Consider the following 21740-nt stretch of genomic DNA (forward strand, 5'->3'; position numbering starts at 1 on the left):
GGCCTGGTCGAGGACCGGGCCGCGGGGACACTAAAAGCCCCCGAAATCATCTCAAGAAGATATCCTCACTGAACATCATGTTATTTTCTGTGGCCCATTGAAAGGCTTGATTAACATCAAATTAGAGGTTTGCTGTGTCCTCACTATTGTCTACTCTCGTGAAAATTCTAGTGTCATCTGCAAAAGATGATACAGTACTGTACTATAGTTTGTATCCTTGTCTATGTCTAATATGATGATGACAAAAAGTACTCGAGTAAGCACCTTACCTTGGGAGATTGAGCTTTTCAAGGTGGGTGATTCAGATTTTATTTTCTTGATAATTATAATCTGGATTCTGTTTGTTAGGAAGTTAAAAGATCCATCTTGCTACTTTGCCAGTAATTCCTTTTGTGCGGATTTTGTTAGCAATAACACCATGGTCACATTTGTGTAAAGCTTTAGCAAAATCTGTGTATGTGTGTTTCATCAGTGTTTTGTTTGTCTTGCATGGCACTAAGGCCATATCATAGTGGTCTAGCAATTGAGAGAGACAGGAGCACCCAGTTTTGAATCCTTGTTGCCCAGGGTTAGGTAGACACTGAGATTCCATGTGTTTTGTGATCTTGCTTCTTAGTATTTTCAAAGATTTTTATGATGAATAATGTTCAAGCTATTGATCAATAATTTTTTGCATCTGCTTTACTGCCTCCTTTGTAAAGTGGCAAAATCTCTGCTATTTTAAGTACAGTATTATCAACAGTATCGAGGCTCCATCTACAATAGATGTTTAGTGCCTGTGACTGTTTTTTTTTGTAATTCTTTACGAATATTTAATTCCTGGAGTCTGGGCCTGGTACAGAGTACATGGGCATGTTATCTATAGCTACTTCAAAGTCAAGTGGGGGTTAGGGTAACATCTAATACTGTATATGGTTCAATGCTTGTGCCACATTCAAAAACAATTCATTTGGATCATTGATCTGCAATATGTTCAGGTGGTCACTGAAAACAGAATCATACTGTACCCTCAGTATTTCACTGATCACTTCACTGTCATCTGTCACCAGGGTTGTTTCATCAATAGTGCACAACACAACCAGGGTTGATCTTGCATAAGATTTAAAACTCCCACAGGTATATGGTGCTCACATCTGTTCTTCAGGGCTCCAGTAAACAGCTACCATCTTGAAAAAAACAAAAAAATTGTCTGCATTGCTCCTGGCTTTGAAATCTACAGAACTGAGAGAGCAACCAAGGGTGATGCATGCAGTAGAAATTCGCAGCACTGCTGTGCAGCTAGGTGACACAGCACCCTTTAATAAGGAAATAAGTAACACCGATTATTTTGTGATGATAGTGCCATAGATGATTCTGACTGCGATAAAGACTATATACAACATTCAGATATCAGTGAACACAATGCTAGTTATGGTGATCACAGTTTGAGACAGACAGCTACAGCACTTGACCATGGTTTTGTACATCTTCGCACCATGAAACAACCTTGTGCTCCTGTACAATATTACTTTGTGGAAATGGATTCATATTCAGGATTTAGTGACAAGAATGTGATAATAATAGCAGCTGTGGCTACTCTTAGCAATGTGCATAGTCTATTCGAGGATTTTCTTGCATCAGGTGACATCTGCTTGTATTGCGTGGTTCTATACTGTGTTTTGATTTCATCACACCCACCAGAACTACTTATTGGTTATCTATGGTGCATAAAAATGTTGATAGATAAATATGATGTATGTATACAGTTTAATAACAGCAAAAACTGTATGTGTTATTGTTCAAAGAATATAATATTTTAACTCATTAGTGCATGCTACGCATATTGTACATCTGTGAGTGCTGTACCAATATTCTACACGTTTTATGATACAAACATTATTATTGACACCCCAATGCATTATTGCATTTGAAAAAACTATGGTAAATACATTTAAAATACAAAGAAGATACAATATGTTCAATGCATGCTTTTACAACTTCATGTAAATAATGCAAGACTAGGTTAAACTCTAATAACTGGTTATAAGGGTATTACACTCACCAGAAAAAGCTTAGTTCTTCATAATACTGCATAAAAACCAGTGTTGAATGTAATGAAATGCCAGTTTCTGGGTGAGCCCTGGAGGCTCCCTGAAGCTATCCATAGTGATATAGAGAAGTGCTATACTATTTAGAGTCATCAGTCACCAAGTTCTTGTACCAGGGACCAAGAGCCAGAACCTGGCTCCCTCAGAGAGGTGCAGGGATCAATGGCCCATGAACACTTTACATTTAAATTATGTCATCTTGCCACTGAACAGGGAAGGCACCCAGAAAGGTAGGCAAATCAAAATAAACTACTGCATGGTTGAAAATTGTGACCTACAGCCTCAAAAGAGCAAAAGAACTCACCCACAAAGAAAACAAACAAGCAAAACTTTGTTAGCTAACCCCCCCCCCCACTCATTAGTGCCACTAACCCATGGGGGGAGGGGTACCAGCCCGGGCTGTCCACCAGCCAGTTCTCAGAATGATGAAAGCCACTGACTGGAGGAGGAAGGGTGTCAGGGAGCCTCTGGGGCTCACCCAGATACTGTATTGGCATTTTATTACACTCATGCCAGTTTTTTGTGAGGAGCCCCATCAGCAAACTACCCACAGAAAAGGAAAAAACAGGGCTTACTAGGGAGGCGGCAGCACCAAAGGTCTCAATTCGAGGAAGGGACCCTTGGCCACGGCAGATGGACCAAGGCAACAAAAGGCCGCAGAAGGCCTGGGACATTCACCAGATACCTGGCAGCCAGGACCCTTTTGGACCTCCAAAATCCCCATGAGTGAATATCATCCCAAGACATATTCCCAAAACCGAGAGAATGGCATACATACTTCCTGATATGGGCATGAGGGTAGACCGCAGGCTGGCTAGACCTAATGACACTGTGGACAATCTGAGACATATGAGCCCTGGAATAGGGAACCAGGGAAACCAGATCAACCCAAAGAGTGTGTCCACTGGCACAAAGCCTGCAGGTAGCAGCACAAGGCAGCTACTGGACACAGCATATAATGCACATCCAGCTGAACCAACCAAAGGACTCCCTCCAGAAGCCCGCCATCTCATTCTTTGCCAGAAAAGGAGCCAGCTGTAAACAAACGACTACTAGGACCAAAAGAATGGAACCTCTGGCGCCGGAGAAGAGTATGAAGCTCCCCAACCCAACGGGTGTTGGGTTGGGGAGCAAAGCCAACAAAAGCAAAGCTTTCCAGAAACAATCACGAACCGAAGAAGTCACCACAAACCGAGGTAAAGAAAGAAAGGAAAGAACCCGGTCCAAAGACCAAGAAGGCTCAGGGTGCACATGAGCAGGCTGGAGGTGAAAAACACACGAGAAAGCTTGTGGAAGGGGCGGAAGTGACATCCACCCTGAACGCAACCTGCAGTAGCTCCGCCAACAATGCAAGATGAGAAGCCACAGTATTTGGCATGAGATGCCAATCCAGAAAAAGCCAAGGGAGAGAACAGACAAAACAACCTAGTTCAACACAGACAAAACCCTACAAAGAGAAAGAAAATAGCGAAAAGCTTGCCAAGAAACCTCATACATCATTGAGAAGAAAACTGCAGGTGGGACACCATTAAATTAGCTACCTGATCATCATACAAATGATGATACACACGAGTCAGAAAGACCAAATGCGTATTGTGGAGGAAAAGCCTGAACCAGCGAAGTACCTTACCCACCCGACCTGCTGAAAACAAGCGGAGCCGCGGAAAAACTCCCGGGTTTGGACACCGAGCAAGCAGCACCTGAAACTAAAGCTGGGCTGGCCACCATGGGTCCAGGAGAATCACTCTCTCTCAGTAGGATTCTGGCTGAGACACAATTCGATTGTGTCTCAGTCGAACTGTGTCAACTGGAGAAATTGCTGATCTGCAGAGCATGCAGAGATCCTTTACTGCTAGACTCCACTAAGTTAAACATCTAAACTTTTGGGACCGACTGAAATGCCTAAATCTGTATTTTCTTGAACGCAGGCGGGAGAGATGCATAATAATTTACACATGGAAAATAATAGTAAAGGAGTTGGTGCCAAACCTGCACACATAAATAACACCACATGGGACCAGGAGGCATGGCAGAATGTGCAGAATACCCCTGTTGAAAAGCAGAGGTGCAATAGGTACTCTGAGAGAGAACTCTATCAACATCAGAGCCCCGAGACTGTTCAACACGCTTCCACTACACATAAGGGGCATAACTGGCAGATCTCTCACAGTGTTTAAGAGAGAACTTGACAAGCATCTCCAAAGGATACCTGATTAACCAGGCTGTGACTCATACATCAGGCTGCAAGCAGCCGGGTCCAACAGCTTGGTCAACCAGGAGGCCTGGTCGACGACCGGGCAGCGGGGACGCCAAGGGCCGAAAACATCTCACGGTAACCAAGGTAAGGTAACCATGGGATTGCCACATGTTATCTTACCTTGATCACCTTGCAGTGGTTCTGAGAATCAGCGTCCCGACAGCCTGGTTTCTGCCCAGGTCTCCTGGTTGGTGGTCTAGTCAACCAGATTGTTAGATGCAGCTGCTCACAACCTGATGTATGAATCACAGTCTATATATTGTACAGGGGTACCTCGGTTTAAGAGTTTAATCCGTTCCTGGAGACAACTCGTAAACCAAAGCTAATTTCTCCATAAGAAATAATGGGAAATGAATTAATCCGTTCCTGACTATCCAAAAACCTCACTTCGAAACTAAATTTTATACCTAATTCATCAAAATCTACACTACAAAACTATGTTCTAGTTATTACTTACCATTGCTGATCACTGCTGTTGGCATATGGAAGATGGTGAGGAGGGGGGAGGTGGTGTTACTGTTTGGAAGGGGGAGTCCCCTTCTATTATAACATCAGGCAGTGATGACCTCTCTGGGGTGCATTCTCTGGCACATTTTGCCTGCATACCACTAGGTCCTAGTTGTAGCTCACTGCTTGATGTTCTCACAACAAAGCGGTTCATTGATGATTGTTTTTCCCTTCTTCGCAAAATGTCTCTGTAGTGAGGCATCACATTGTCATTGAAAAGATTAATGCAACGGCCTACTACAGCTGTCTCTGGGTGAGTCGTTTCAATAAAAGTTTGCATTTCTTCCCACATCTGACACCACTTCTTAAGGGTTGTAGAAGGGACATTCTCAACTTCCTCATCCTCCTCCACTGGAGAAACATCCTCAGCTGCTGTTCTGCTGCATTCTTGCTGTTCCTTTTGAAGGGCTTGAAGTTCTTTGGTGGTCAGTTCTTCGTTGTGTTCTTCCACCAACTCCTCCACACCAGCACAATCCAATTCCAAGCCCATTTGCTGGCCCAGAGTAACAATTTCCTCAACAATAGGCACATCATTTACGGGCTCAAACCCCTCAAAGTCTAGTTGTCACACATTCAGGCCACAATTTTCTCTAGCCAGAGATCAGGGTTCTTTGAGTCACTTCTTGCCAGGCTTTGTCAACGAGTTTTAAAGCACTACAAATGTTAAAATGGTCTTTCCAGAACTCATTGAGGGTGAGTTTTGTGGCTTCAGTCACTTCAAAACATTTCCGGAAAAGTGCCCTTTCATAAAGTTTCTTAAAATTCGCTATGATTTTCTGGTCCATAGGCTGAATTAGAGGAGTGGTGATAGGATGAAGGAACTTTACTGTGAGAAAATTACTGTATCTGTGCAACAATTCATCTTCCTAGCCTGGAGGATGAGCAGGAGCATTGTCGAGGAGAAGCAGGGCCTTGAGTGGCAAATGTTTCTCCTGCAGATATTTTTCTATGGCAGGGCACACCACTTCATTCACCCACTCCGAAAAAAAATCCTAGTCACCCATGCCCTTTTATTAGCTCTCCACATCACACACATTTGTTTTTTCTGCACTTTATACTGTTTGAAAACCCTTGGATTTTCAGAATGATACACAAGCAAGGGTTTAATTTTCAAATCACCACTCGCATTTGAACACAGCACAAGCGTTAACCTATCTTTCATAGGCTTGTGTTCGGGCAATGATTTTTCCTCCTTGGTAATGTATGTCCTCTTAGGCAATCTTTTCCAGAACAGTCCTGTCTCATCACAATTAAAAACTTGTTGCAGTAGGTATCCCTCAGCCTCTGCAAACTCTTTAAATTCTTCAATAAATCTTTCAACCGCTGGTTTGTCTGAGCTGGCAGCCTTCCCATGCCTCACAACACTATGAATAACACTTCTTTTTCTAAATTTTTCAAACCATCCCCTGCTTGCCTTAAGGATTCCAAGAGTGAGTAGGTGTGCATGGCACTGGGTCAGGTGTCCCCAGCCCTGATTCCTTCAAGATTACTGATTTTGCTTCCCTTCCTCTCATAGTAAGCCCCCCTTTTTTTTTCTTTATTATCTATAGGGATTAAGCTCAAGGAGCCCCTTGCAGATATTCAGCATTTAATGTAATGAAATGCCTCTTTCTGGTACGTCCCTTGGTGATCCATGTTTTGGCACTGTTTTCCTTCCTGTGGTTTTTGGGGGGTTGCTCTTCGGCAGTGCAAGTCTGATGGAGGTGGCTGCCAGGGACAATTAGGTTACCGGGGTTGTCATCTGGTGGCGAGTGTTGCTAACTTTAGTTAGTTTAGTTCATTTATTACGCACCCCATACCCCCATCCTGTGGGCGGTAGTGGAAAGGGTTACAGAGGCACATAATGGGCTCAGGGACTGAACCCCACAATTCATTTAGCTAAGCAAGTTACAATCTTAATGAGCTAGTTACAAAATTCAATGCACATTGTCACATCATCAGTGGGGCCACAAGTATAATTTCTAATTTATGCAACTGACATATGTGGAGTGCTAGTGTCACAATTGATATGTTTATCCTGAACACCGCCCCCCCATCCAGTGGACAGCAGTGGATAGGTTACAATCACTTAGTTACTATCTACAGTTAGCAAACTGGGGATATTTGGTAAAGACTTCTCGCAGCAGATCATTTTGAATGAAATATTTACACATTTCTTGAACATTTGTTATAGAGTTGTCTCTGAATTCACGTATCTTTTTGCACTCCATCACATAGTGATGGAGGGTGTGTGAATAATTTTGTTTGACACAATTTACATTTGGTCAGGTCTACATTAGCAGATAATGAAAATTCCCAGAGATACTGGTACTTGTAACCGAGTCTAAGCCGAGCAGTAGTAACATCTAGAAATCTGCTGATTTTATTGGATGATCCATAGATGTGTGGCTCCTCTTGCATGATTGTTGCTAACAGTTGGACCTAGACAATGTGAGTGTACATAGTTCACATCACAGTGAGAAATGCTGTACATGCAGTTGCTTGTTTTATTGTGCTATACACCATATGTTTATAGTGTAATAACAACAAAATCGTTGTTTTATTGTTCTAAGAATATATGTGTGAATAATATCCCAGGTGGGTTTTTCTTCAGTGCTGGGTTTATCTTATATCCCCAAACTCATCTTGTGATTTCTAGGAGCTCAATGGGGCACCTTAGGCTTGTAAGTTGCTAGGTGGATAACTTGGAAAACTACCAGGGGTCCTATAGTCCTAGAAAGAGGCATTTCTCTACATTCAATGTTGATTTTTTTATCTGACTTGACACTTCTCTGGCAAAATTGTAAATACCAAGAGTGCTAGTTCAAAATGCAGCTGAAAAATTATCAAGAAAAATGGGGTGACCTTGTACAAGCCACCGGCTTCCTGTCCCCTGTCAAGGCTACTGGAGATGGCAGACATTAGGTAAGTTCAGGTAAATTAATAAAAAAGAAAGGAACCTGTTATCGTTTTGCATTTTCATATTTTTTTTTTTTTTTATAAGTTTGGCATTGATTTACTCTAGGAAATTAAATACTTTTAAAAATTTGGAAAAATGTATTTCTAATATTGAACATCCTTAATTTTAAAAATTTCATATATCTGTTAAATACTGGTACAGTACAACTATCATCACAAACACATGGCAGCTTATCAGTCCGGCTTTTAAAGAACAAAATTAAGTCATCAAGTTTTGCAAATTATATACAAGTACAGTACTGTATTGCATTCAAGTATTTAAGAAGTTTTTTTTCGTGATCCCTCATCTTTGTCTTTATCTTTTTGTAGGCTGACATATAACTTTGTGACATTATCCTCTGCTTTAAGTCTTCCTTGGAATTCTAAACACCGCCGAGATTGTTCTGAGGATACTTTATTCTCCCATAAAGTAAGTAGACTAACACCGCTGCTGCGACCCATGGGTGCTAAAGGTGGTGGTGCTGTACGTTTACGTTTACTGTCTGGAATAGTCAAGTCTGTAGATGTATGTTTAGTTCCAACACTCATATTAAAGTCTGTTTTCTCTCTTTCTGTCATATAATTGTAGTCATCAAGTTCTTTTAGAGCTTGATCAATGTCAACTTTGTCATCACTTTTATATTCTGGGGCTTCTACCTTGTTATGACATTCCATAAAACATTCAAGTACTTTTTCATGATCAGCAGAATGAAGGTGCAGTTGTAAATATTGCTCCAATTCTGTCCAAACTGCTCGGTACTGGTCCTCCCGTTTCATGCCTTTTCCTCGTTGTCCAGCCATAGGAGATGGCAATGGGTCACCTCGAGCCTCCATACTCATCAAACAGAGAATCACTTGTTTACATTCAATGACTTCATCTTCAGTAAGTGTGTCTTTTAACATTAATGTTGCAAGTGGCTCAATCTGTGGCCCTAGAGTAAAAAGAGATGTAGAGGAAAGTGTAATTGGCCAATACTTTGTATGCCTACCTAACTGTTCCCGATTTTTTTCCAGTGGTGTGGTATTATTTTCATTTTCTACTGTAGATTCTGGATAAGGTGCTAATCTATTTGCCTTAATAAGTTCTCCAAAATCAGGAATTCTATAGTCAGTTACTCGGCCACCACATCCTTCACTAATAGATGGAGGATCTTCCAGTATACTTCTTGAGGTATACATTGTATGGATATAAATATCGCCACCATGGCAAGCAAGCATATGAGAGATTACCTTACTCCCGGACTTTCGTGGCATTTCAAGCATTACCCAACGTCCATTCAGCAAAAAATTTGTAAGGCATGATGAGGGCCTGCTATTAACATCAACAGATGTGATTCTATAGGCAGATGAGCAATGCTGGAGTTCTATACTGGCATTACTGCGGGGAGTACACCATTTTAATGTCACAGTCTCATAGTCTGTACCCTCACGGTAAGTCTTCAAATGAGCCGTTTCTGCTGGTATTCCCTTCAGAATGGCTGCATGAGCAGCAGCAGGGTGGAATAATTCCACGTCGTAATTTGCTGATGAACTTGCATTTTGTTCTTCTTTCATAGGTATACCTGTTACAGTTGTTGATGCAAGATCATAATGCTTCAGTACAAGGTTACAGAGTTTAGGTGCCAAAGCTGTTCCTCCCTGAATATTAGTGAGTTCACATGACATTATGGTGGAAAGATCTGGCCAAGATCTACGTGCTATTGGACATCCTGGGCCTTCTGGCCACAAATTCAGTAAAACAAGATCACAATGATTAATGGCCATTAAGTTGTCTGTTGAAGCAGCATTTTTGTTCATGTGTAAAAGAGTATCATGAAACTTTTCTTTCAGAGATTTTACTTCATCTTCACTCTCTATTTTTGTTACCAATATAATTCTTCCCTTATTAAGAACCTTTGTTGCATTCTCTGTAAGAGATGTTCTTTTCTCATGTTGAATAGCAGATGGCTCTGTCAGGGCTTCTATGGCAGCTCTGAGACCTTTTAAAAGATCAAGTTTGCCAATTCCTATATTTTTTGCTGGTCCAAGCATCATGAATGCATTCATTAAATTAATAAGGCTCTGGTCCTCAAGGTTCCATGAAGAGAGCTTGTGTAGAGTCCTGTCAACAGCTATAAAACGTATCAGCCTGGATCCAGGGAAGATATCCCAAACAATTCTGAAAAGAAAAATATTCATGTATGTACTGTATATAAACACACACTATTGTATGCTAAAATACAAAGAAATTTATCTATTGTTAATATTTAAAATAAATAAATTGATACAAATTTTATCCAAAGTGATGTGTATGACAAAGTAAACTGGTTGCCTTTTGTTACTTACAAAAAAGCTACTGGTTGGAGGTTAGTAAAATTTCTGGCCTTGGCTGCATTATTTTTCTTAGCTTACTTACATTAGTGCACTTATTATGTAATGCTCTGTTTCCTCCACATTCATGATTCAATGATTACTGTTTTCTCGATAATAATTTTTCTATTTTACTCGTATAGTACTTGTGCCTTTTTGTCTTTATCTATTTCTTCTTCTATCAAATATAACTTTTTTTTACATATATACTGAAGCAATCTTCATTCTGCACAATAATTTTAAGTAAAAGTAAGTGGAATTTACATAACAAAATTCTACACACTGATTTGGCTGCATGCTTAATTTAAATTTCTTTTTCAGAAGTCATCAACATGACAAATATTCTGATGCCTGAAGAAGATTCTAATCTCTCATGGATAAAGTTTCCATAGAGAACATAGGATCATTTATTTACGTTTTTAAGAGGAAAAAGTAAAGCTTTGAGGGTATGTGAAAATCATCTTTCTGAGCATTTTACTTTTTTGCATTCTAAGGTAATAACCTGGACCTAGATACACAAAGTATCATGTATTTCTTCTTAGGTGACTTATGAAGGTTTAAAGAACTCTGAACAAAGGCTCCTATACACGAATAAATGATTCACCGAGGTGTTCTTGCAGAGGTATTTGGGGCTTGGTTTTGGTTCGCCTGCTTCTCGACAGAGGTCACTTCTACTGTTCATTTGACCAGAGTGAAGCTAATTTTGTTCATCTTATCATTTAGCCAATCACGTTGTTGGCTCAGCTGGACAACTAAATTTTGGAATCATTTTTGGAACCCCACACCTGGGTTAACCCAACTGACAGTTTTGTTAGACTTCAATATGGTGCAGGACACGTTTATAACGTTCTGTAATGTATAAGGTCCAGGTAGTACAGTCGGGTTCATTCTTGACACACAGTTGAGAATTTCGGGTTTGAATCCCGAGGGGAACAGATATAATAACAATAATAATAATAATAATAATAATAATAATAATAATAATAATATTATAATAATAATAATAATTTATTTAGGAAAAGTACATACAGTACATAGTTGCAGAGTTACAGTCCAAACATTCTGTTTGATTTAAAGATAGAGGTAGTACATACCATACCTAAAGCTACTAGTACGCATACCATTTTTGGCAAGAAACGAATGTCTTGAAACGAATGTCAAATGGTTGGAAACATTTCCTTTCACCTAATGCCTCTATTCACCTAACAGTAAGTAGGTACTCAGGAGTTAGTCAGCTTCTTGGGAGGTTGCACCCTGAGCAGGGTCAGTAATGCGACCTGGGGGGGGGGGGGGGAAGACTTCGATAAAAGCCTAATGTGTGTGAATACACTCTGGCTTCCTGTCCCTCGACAAAATGAACTATTATTATTATTGTTATTTTTTATTTATATATACAGGAGTTCTTACATTCTTGTACAGCCACTAGCACTTGTAGCCTTTCGGGCAGGTCCTTAATCCTATGTTCCCCGGAATACGACCCTGCCAAATCATTTAACAACCAGGTACCCATTTTACTGTTGGGTTAAACAGAGGCTACAGTTAAGGATTGGTGCCCAGTAAATCCTCCCCAGCCAGGATACGAACCCAGGACAAAGCTTATATTATTATTATTATAATCAACCTTACCTTTAATTTTATCAATAAGATAATGGTTATTCAGGTAAAATTACATATATTCAAAATGAGTTACAAACATAATGTTGGATTTCTAGTTAGAGCTAGTACATACTATGCCTCAAGCCAGTAATACGCACAGCGTTTCGGGCAATTTATTTATTTATTTATTTCTATATATACAAGAAGGTACATTGGGATTGTGAGGATACATAACACAGTAATAAAATTTTGTAAAGCCACTAGTACGCGAAGCATTTCGGGCAGGCAATGCTATCAATGTTAATGATCACGATTCTATTCAATACATTCCACACTTTTCTGACCTGCAGTACTCCGTGATGGCCTCGACGGCACAAGTCCAAAGTGACTTGGTGACAGGCAGGAGAGGTATGAGGTTCATGGGCTGGGAGAGAGGCTGTTGGCTACTGCTGCTGCTGGTACTGCTCGAGCTGCGGGACTTGCTGAAGCTGTCCATCTCCAGTTTCACGCCAGACGAAGCAGTTAAAGTGTGATCCATTACGAATACTGTCTTGTGACTTGTTGGAAATGTCATTTTGACAGACGTAAGTGTAAAGACATAGGTTTTTAATATGAATCTGTGGCCCGCAAGCACCAAGTTGTTGTTGTGATGGTGGCGGGAGAGGTCGGTTGTAAGGCGGTGTTGGAATCTCACTCTCTGCACCTATTTTCATTTTTAAATTACGACTTTTTACACCGAAAATATGCCAATTACTAAAAACGGCGAAGGGTCATATTTTGCCCAAAACCCCCTGCAGTTTTCAAAATATCTGAAATGTCGGAAATTTGACTCCTGAGCTTGATTTTTGAGCCGAATTCTGACTCTCTGCACCTATTTTCATTTTCAAATTACGACTTTTTATACCGAAAATATGCCAATTACTGAAAACGGCGATGGGTCATATTTTGCCCAAACCCCCCTGCAGTTTTCAAAATATTTGAAATGTTGAAAATTTGACTCCTGAGTGTGATTTTTGAACCGAATTCTGACTCTCTGCATCTATTTTCATTTTTAAATTACGACTTTTTACACCGAAAATATGCCAATTACTGAAAAAGGCGATGGGTCATATTTTGCCCAAACCCCCCTGCAGTTTTGAAAATATCTGAAATGTCGTAAATTTGACTCCTGAGTGTGATTTTTGAGCCGAATTCTAACTCTCTACACCTATTTTCATTTTCAAATTACGACTTTTTATACCGAAAATATGCCAATTACTGAAAACGGCGAAGGGTCATATTTTGCCCAAACCCCCTTGCAGTTTTCAAAATATCTGAAATATCCGGAATTTGACTCCTGAGCGTGATTTTTGAGCCGAATTCTAACTCTCTACACCTATTTTCATTTTCAAATTACGACTTTTTATACCGAAAATATGCCAATTACTGAAAACGGCGATGGGTCATATTTTGCCCAAACCCCCTTGCAGTTTTCAAAATATCTGAAATATCCGGAATTTGACTCCTGAGCGTGATTTTTGAGCCGAATTCTGACTCTCTACACCTATTTTCATTTTCAAATTACGACTTTTTATACCGAAAATATGCCAATTACTGAAAACGGCGATGGGTCACATTTTGCCCAAACCCCCCTGCAGTTTTCAAAATATCGTAAATGTCCGAAATTTGACTGCTGAGCGTGATTTTTGAGCCGAATCCTGACTCTCTGCACCTTTTTTCATTTTCAAATTACGACTTTTTATACCGAAAATATGCCAATTACTGAAAACGGCGAAGGGTCATATTTTGCCCAAACCCCCCTGCAGTTTTCAAAATATCTGAAATGTCCGAAATTTGACTCTTGAGCGTGATTTTTGAGCCGAATTCTGACTCTCTACACCTATTTTCACTTTCAAATTACGACTTTTTATACCGAAAATAAGCCAATTACTGAAAACGGCGATGGGTCACATTTTGCCCAAACCCCCCTGCAGTTTTCAAAATGTCGTAAATGTCCGAAATTTGACTCTTGAGCGTGATTTTTGAGCCGAATTCTGACTCTCTGCACCTTTTTTCATTTTCAAATTACGACTTTTTATACCGAAAATATGCCAATTACTTAAAACGGCGATGGGTCACATTTTGCCCAAACCCCCCTGCAGTTTTCAAAATATCTGAAATGTCCGAAATTTGACTCCTGAGCGTGATTTTTGAGCCGAATTCTGACTCTCTGCACCTATCTTCATTTTCAAATTACGACTTTTTATACCGAAAATATGCCAATTACTGAAAACGGCGATGGGTCATATTTTGCCCAAACCCCCCTGCAGTTTTCAAAATATTTGAAATGTTGGAAATTTGACTCCTGAGTGTGATTTTTGAGCCGAATTCTGACTCTCTGCATCTATTTTCATTTTTAAACTACGACTTTTTACACCGAAAATATGCCAATTACTGAAAAAGGCGATGGGTCATATTTTGCCCAAACCCCCCTGCAGTTTTGAAAATATCTGAAATGCCGTAAATTTGACTCCTGAGTGTGATTTTTGAGCCGAATTCTAACTCTCTACACCTATTTTCATTTTCAAATTACGACTTTTTATACCGAAAATATGCCAATTACTGAAAACGGCGAAGGGTCATATTTTGCCCAAACCCCCCTGCAGTTTTCAAAATATCTGAAATGTCCGGAATTTGACTCCTGAGCGTGATTTTTGAGCCGAATTCTGACTCTCTACACCTATTTTCATTTTCAAATTACGACTTTTTATACCGAAAATATGCCAATTACTGAAAACGGCGATGGGTCACATTTTGCCCAAACCCCCCTGCAGTTTTCAAAATATCTGAAATATCTGAAATTTGAGTCCTGAGTGTGATTTTTGAGCCGAATTCTGACTCTCTGCACCTATTTTCATTTTCAAATTACGAATTTTTATACTGAAAATATGCCAATTACTGAAAACGGCGAAGGGTCATATTTTGCCCAAACCCCCCTGCAGTTTTCAAAATATCTGAAGTGTCGGAAATTTGACTCCTGAATGTGATTTTTGAGCCGAATTGTGACTCTCTGCATCTATTTTCATTTTTAAATTACGACTTTTTACACCGAAAATATGCCAATTACTGAGAAAGGCGATGGGTCATATTTTGCCCAAACCCCCCTGCAGTTTTCAAAATATCGTAAATGTCCGAAATTTGACTCCTGAGCGTGATTTTTAAGCCGAATTCTGACTCTCTACACCTATTTTCACTTTCAAATTACGACTTTTTATACCGAAAATATGCCAATTACTGAAAACGGCGATGGGTCACATTTTGCCCAAACCCCCCTGCAGTTTTCAAAATATCTGAAGTGTCGGAAATTTGACTCCTGAATGTGATTTTTGAGCCGAATTCTGACTCTCTGCATCTATTTTCATTTTTAAATTACGACTTTTTACACCGAAAATATGCCAATTACTGAGAAAGGCGATGGGTCATATTTTGCCCAAACCCCCCTGCAGTTTTCAAAATATCTGAAATGTCGGAAATTTGACTCCTGAGTGTGATTTTTGAGCCGAATGCTGACTCTCTGCACCTATTTTCATTTTCAAATTACTAATTTTTATACCGAAAATATGCCAATTACTGAAAACGGCGATGGGTCACATTTTGCCCAAACCCCCCTGCAGTTTTCAAAATATCTGAAGTGTCTGAAATTTGACTCCTGAATGTGATTTTTGAGCCGAATTGTGACTCTCTGCATCTATTTTCATTTTTAAATTACGACTTTTTACACCGAAAATATGCCAATTACTGAAAACGGCGATGGGTCACATTTTGCCCAAACCCCCCTGCAGTTTTCAAAATATCTGAAGTGTCTGAAATTTGACTCCTGAATGTGATTTTTGAGCCGAATTGTGACTCTCTGCATCTATTTTCATTTTTAAATTACGACTTTTTACACCGAAAATATGCCAATTACTGAGAAAGGCGATGGGTCATATTTTGCCCAAACCCCCCTGCAGTTTTCAAAATATCTGAAATGTCGGAAATTTGACTCCTGAGTGTGATTTTTGAGCCGAATGCTGACTCTCTGCACCTATTTTCATTTTCAAATTACGACTTTTTATACCGAAAATATGCCAATTACTGAAAACGGCGAAGAGTCATATTTTGCCCAAACCCCCCTGCAGTTTTCAAAATATCTGAAATGTCCGAAATTTGACTCCTGAGCGTGATTTTTGAGCCAAATTCTGACAACTTGGTCGTGTTGTGTGTGGCGGCGACGGGTCACCCAGTAAGTATTAATAATAAAATAAATAAATAAATGTTTATTCAGGTAAAATACATACATATAAGAGGTTTTACAAAAATTGATAGATTTATAGATAGAGTTAGTACATACAATGCCTAAAGAAACTATTACGCAAAGCGTTTCGGACAGGAAAAACATTAAAGACTAAAACTTAATACTATTACTAATACTTAATTAGTATTAAGTATTACTATAATACTTAATACTATTAGTAATAAGCAGGCTCAGCAGACTTCAACCTGCTAACTAACTAGATGGGCCTGCTAGGTTTAGGCTCGGCTACAAGTACCTCTGGGAATTTGTAACATCTGCTAATGTAGATATGACTCAGTGTAAACTCTGTCAGCAGAACTATTTGGATACTTTGCGTCATTATATGATGGAATGTGAAAAAATCGCGGAATTCAGAGATAACACCATCAGTGGAGTCCAAGAAATGTGCAAATACTTAATTTATAATGATATACTGCCATGAATCTTTGTGAAGTATCCAAAGTTTGCTTACTGCATGACTGTAAATCTGCCGCCCAGTTGGTTGGGTGTGGAGCAAGAGTAGTAACTGTATATTCACCGAGTTGTGCTTGCGGGGATTGAGCTCTGGTCTTTTGGCCCGCCTCTCAACTGTCAATCAGTCAACTGTTACTAACTACTAACTAACATTTTTTTTCAAACACACACACACACACACAAGGCAGTGGTGAGTACACAATTGTCTCACAATTAGGTGAGTATACACACATACACACACACACACACACACACACACACACACACACACACACACACACACACACACACACACACACACACACACACACACACACACACACACACACACACACACAGCCGGTGGCCGAGCGGACAGCACACTGAGCACGTGATCCTGTGGTCCCGGGTTCCATCCCGGGCGCCGGCGAGAAACGATGGGCAGAGTTTCTTTCACCCTATGCCCCTGTTACCTAGCAGTAAATAGGTACCTGGGAGTTAGTCAGCTGTCACGGGCTGCTTCCTGGGTGTGTGTGTGATGTGGGGGAAAAAAAGAGTAGTAGTAGAAACAGTTGATTCACAGTTGAGAGGCGGGCCGAAAGAGCAGAGCTCAACCCCCGCAAGCACAACTAGGTGAATACACACAGGAAGTAGTCCGTAACAGCTGTCTAACTCCCAGGTACCTATTTACTACTAGGTAACAGAGGCATCAGGGTGAAAGACACTCTGCCCATCTGTTTCCGCCGGCGCCGGGAATCGAACCCCAGACCTCAGGATTACGCATCCAGCGTGATGTCCACTCAGCCACCATAGCTGTAAAGTGCCTTGTATAGTGACTGTTGTGAGACTCTTGTTGAATCACTCGTAATATAAAAAATATGTATTTGTGTAAATGATTATATATATATATATATATATATATATATATATGCAATTGACGATCACAAAACACTCATATATATATCATATATATATATATATCATATATATATATATATATATATATATATATATATATATATATATATATATATATATATATATATATATATATATATATATATATATATATATATATATATATATATATATATATGCATTCCAGTTGTTGACCATCCATTCAGGGTGTCAATATTTACTTTAATGTATTTGGGTTATTTGTCAGCATTCACTGATGTCTTATTAGCATCTCTCCGTTTAAAAAAGCCAAAAAAAAAAAAGAAAAAAAACTAAAAAGCTAAGACCATCAACTGGTCGTATCCCGCCAGGCTTTTGTTTACGGAATAATTGATCATATCCCCCTATCCCTTTATCTATTCCTCTCCTCTGGCGCTGCTAGTCTTAGTTTTATTTGTTTATTTTATTTATTTATTTATTTATTTATATACAAGAGGGTACATTGGGTTTGTGAGGATACATAGCAAGCTATTTACATTCTTGTAAAGCCACTAACTAGTACGCGCAGCGTTTCGGGTAGTTCCTTTAACATCTTCCTTGCTCACCTTAATTCAGGTACTAGTCATGTTTATTCTTTTTGCATTAGACAATATTTACTCTTAACATTAACACAGCGGTTACGAGGTCCAAAGGAAGAGGGTCAAACACACATCACAAACACACAAACGTCGTGTCATTATGCCCAGCCTCCCCCCCCCCTTACACGAACGACTCCAGCCAAACAACCTTCCGTGTGGCCACCTCCGGTAGACTCTCAATTTGCTGTGGTAAGTCACCTTGAAGTAAATATGCAAGAGACAAACAAACAAACACAGAGGCTCAGAGTATGTTTTTTTTTTTTGAGTCTCCCCCTTTGGGGTTGGGGGGGAGGATAGCGAGTGGCGACATTTATCAATATATTTCTTTGTTTACGTTGCGGTGAAAGGCAGTGTAAATTATTGGGGTTATCTTCACAGGAGGAGTTTTAGAGCGGGGATTGTTGCTATCAGTATAAGCAGGAAGAATAAGTTGTAAATGGGTAATAGAAGTATTGTTTTGAAATGAGCGGAAAGTTTGATGCCGTTCCAAGCCCACAGCTGATGCCACATGCCAGATGCCTTCAAGGTTATCTCCTCTATTCACTAATTTATATAACAACTATCAATCGCCTCGTTAATAATTATTTCGCTATTAAAATCCAGCTGTCGAACAGATATTACAGAGCTTATGAAGGTTGTGAAAAAAAGAGAATGTGAATATTCGATTACAGCCGTTGAAAACAAAATCTCTCCACTCGACATATTTAAACCGGTCAGTGCTGCCATGGCGTACGAGAAAGTACATGCATTGTGTTCCAATCGTTAGCTACGCTTCCCAAAATACTGCGTCCACATAATGCCCAACATGTTCGTGTCTCGGCGTAAGGGCTGTTATTAATATTGGCTGAACACTATCCACGTGGACTTTCACAATTTATATAGTGAACGATTGCGTTGGACGGAGACAGGAGAGCGTAAGCTTGGGTCAGCAAGCTTCGACTCTCTTTATTATCTGCATCCACCAATATCTCCCCCATCCTCACCCACTAATATCTCCCCCATCCGCATCCACCAATATCCTTCCCATCCACATCCTTCAATATCTCCCCCATCCTCACCCACTAATATCTCCCCCATCCGCATCCACCAATATCCTTCCCATCCACATCCTTCAATATCTCCCCCATCCTCACCCACTAATATCTCCCCCATCCGCATCCACCAATATCCTTCCCATCCACATCCTTCAATATCTCCCCCATCCGCATCCACCAATACCCCTCCCATTCTCATCCACCAATACCCCTCCCATACTCATCCACCAATATCCCTCCCATCCGCATCCACCAATATCCTTCCCATCCGCATCCACCAATATCCTTCCCATCTGCATCCACCAATATCTCTCCCATCCGCATCCACCAATACCCCTCCCATTCCCATCCACCAATATCCCTCCCATCCGCATCCACCAATATCTCTCCCATCCTCATCCACCAATATCCCTCCCATCCGCACCCACCAATACCCCTCCCATCCGCATCCACTAATATCCCTCCCATCCGCATCCACCAATATCCCTCCCATCCGCCACCCCACTAACTCAAGTTCTGTCACATTTACCGCACCATCCCATCCACACGCTCCCTCCCGTTCCACTTTTCCATCCCTCTTGACAGTAGATCCAATTAGCAGTCTTCATAAGTAGGGAAAATTGTCGGGTAAAATGAATATAGTGAGATGTGGCGGGGACGCCGACCGCGCCGCACAGTAACTGTGGACTGCGTAGTGCGTATCGACGCCTGGCGCTGGCTCACCCCGGCCTCCTAATCTTCCCCATGTCAAGAAACTGTCGTACTAAAGTTCCCTTATCCTAACCCACCAGAAGACCCAATTAGAAAACGGGACAGTTTGTCAATTTCACGAGCCGCTACCATTTTCTAGTACGACGATTTTTGGCTTTATACGTCAAAATACGACGTTCTATTGTTCGTGTCTGAAGCTAGACACAAATACAACACATTTATTAATGATGGTAAGAGTCCATCTCATGTCTTTATACCCTTGGAGTGCCTATGAGCAGTCTGAAAGCAATATACACCAAGGACTTTAACACTACCTTGTAAAAGGTTTTCAAGGTGAAAACCTTTCATGTGATAATGGACCATTATCATACGACTTGATAATGGTTCAGAACGGACCGAAACGTCGTGGTCTCTCCATCTTCTGGTGTGTGGTCTGATCATTATATCTTCATCCACGTTATTGTGACTCATCCTTCAGCCACGTTATTGTGACTCATCGTGTGCAAAACCTTGTAGATCTGAAACAAAGGTATATTTAAACTCATAATTCCACCTATCATCATATCATCATACTGTCATCTATGGATTATTCAATAGAACCTGCAAACTCCTAGACGTTACTACTCGGCTTAGACTCAGCTATATATATATATATATATATATATATATATATATATATATATATATATATATATATATATATATATATATATATATATATATATATATATATATATATGTATATATATATATATATATATATATATATATATATATATATATATATATTAAACAATTATATACAAAAAATGAGCCGCTGGTCAACATACCCCAGAGCACATTAGCAACGAATGGGGCAGAAAGCACTCGAACAACATCTGCCTCAACTTGTTCCCTTCCCCCTTTCCCTCCCCCCCCCCCCCCCTCACATCCATCTGTTCACCTCCCCTTCCTGTCCGTGGCACGAGACCTCTACAACCCTCCCATCCTTCCTACCCCCATCCATCTGTCCCCCTCTGTTATGTCATTCATTTCAGCTTGCTCTGTCCAGCTGTTCCGGTCCACCATTCCCACGATTCTTTGTTGTCGATTCCAGGGTGTTTGGTGCCCCCTCTCCATCCCCCCATTCAGCTGTCACCACCTGCTGCTCCCCCCTTCTCCAACCCCCCCGTTCCTTTTTTTCCTACCTACCCTCCTATAGTCTATTCCAATCCTGTTCCTATTACCTATTCCGGTTTGCGAGTGACCGCCTACCACTCTTACAACTTTCCTTCTCATTCATGTTCTGGCGCAGTTCACCTCTCTCTCTCTCTCTCTCTCTCTCCCCTCTTTTCCCCTTCTCCCTCTCTCTCAGCACTCTCTCCCCATCCCCACTTCCTCCTCCCCTTTCCAGCCTTCTCCCTCACGATCCGTCCTCTCCCCCATCTCACCCCTTTTCTCTCCCCACTTCTCACTCTTCTCCCTCTCTCATCCCCTCTTCCCTCCCCACACTCCACCTGTCTCCCCTTATCCTTCATATCTTCAAACATCATTCCCCCCCTCCAATCTCCTTCCCGCTTTTCAACTGTCATTCATCTCCCCACATCTCCCTCCCCCAGACTATTCACCCTGCAAAGTTGGGTTAGACTAGCCCCACTAGACTCGCCTCCTGCTTCATACATACAATTAGTCTTTTAGTATTTCTAAAATACATATAATGTATATACTATGTCGGTACCCTGCTTTTGACAGGGTCAGTCTATATTTCCTTGTATCTCTCTGTCTGTATCTATTTGTCTATATCTGTCTATATCTCAATTTTTATCTATCTATCCATTTATGCATCCATCCATATCTCTATTTAATATATATATCTCTCTAACTCTCTCTATCTATTTACCAATTTCGAGCTATGTCTGTACCTATATCTCTACCTATGTTGATTTATGTTTATCAATATCTGCCTACCAATCTGTTTATCTT

The 21740-nt window shown here is 40.4% G+C and overlaps 1 protein-coding gene across 2 annotated transcripts in view; it reads right to left on the reverse strand.

Moving 5' to 3' along the window:
- Positions 1–7867: 7867 nt before the first annotated feature.
- The window catches only part of asun (integrator complex subunit 13 asun), a 476385-nt gene continuing 462512 nt past the window's right edge, over positions 7868–21740 (reverse strand). Inside the window, exons 1-2 of one of the 2 annotated variants that reach the window (XM_045734831.2) lie at positions 12078–12417; positions 7868–9946 (exon numbers count right to left, since the gene is read on the reverse strand). In XM_045734831.2, coding sequence (XP_045590787.1) covers positions 8068–9946; positions 12078–12307 — 2109 coding nt within the window. In that variant the 5' untranslated portion in view covers positions 12308–12417 and the 3' untranslated portion in view covers positions 7868–8067. Of the gene's footprint in view, positions 9947–12077; positions 12418–21740 lie in introns of those variants that run through there. The other variant, XM_069325991.1, reaches the window with a different exon arrangement.

Source organism: Procambarus clarkii, chromosome 17, assembly GCF_040958095.1.
Source record: "Procambarus clarkii isolate CNS0578487 chromosome 17, FALCON_Pclarkii_2.0, whole genome shotgun sequence".
In the NCBI taxonomy this organism is placed as follows: domain Eukaryota; kingdom Metazoa; phylum Arthropoda; class Malacostraca; order Decapoda; family Cambaridae; genus Procambarus; species Procambarus clarkii.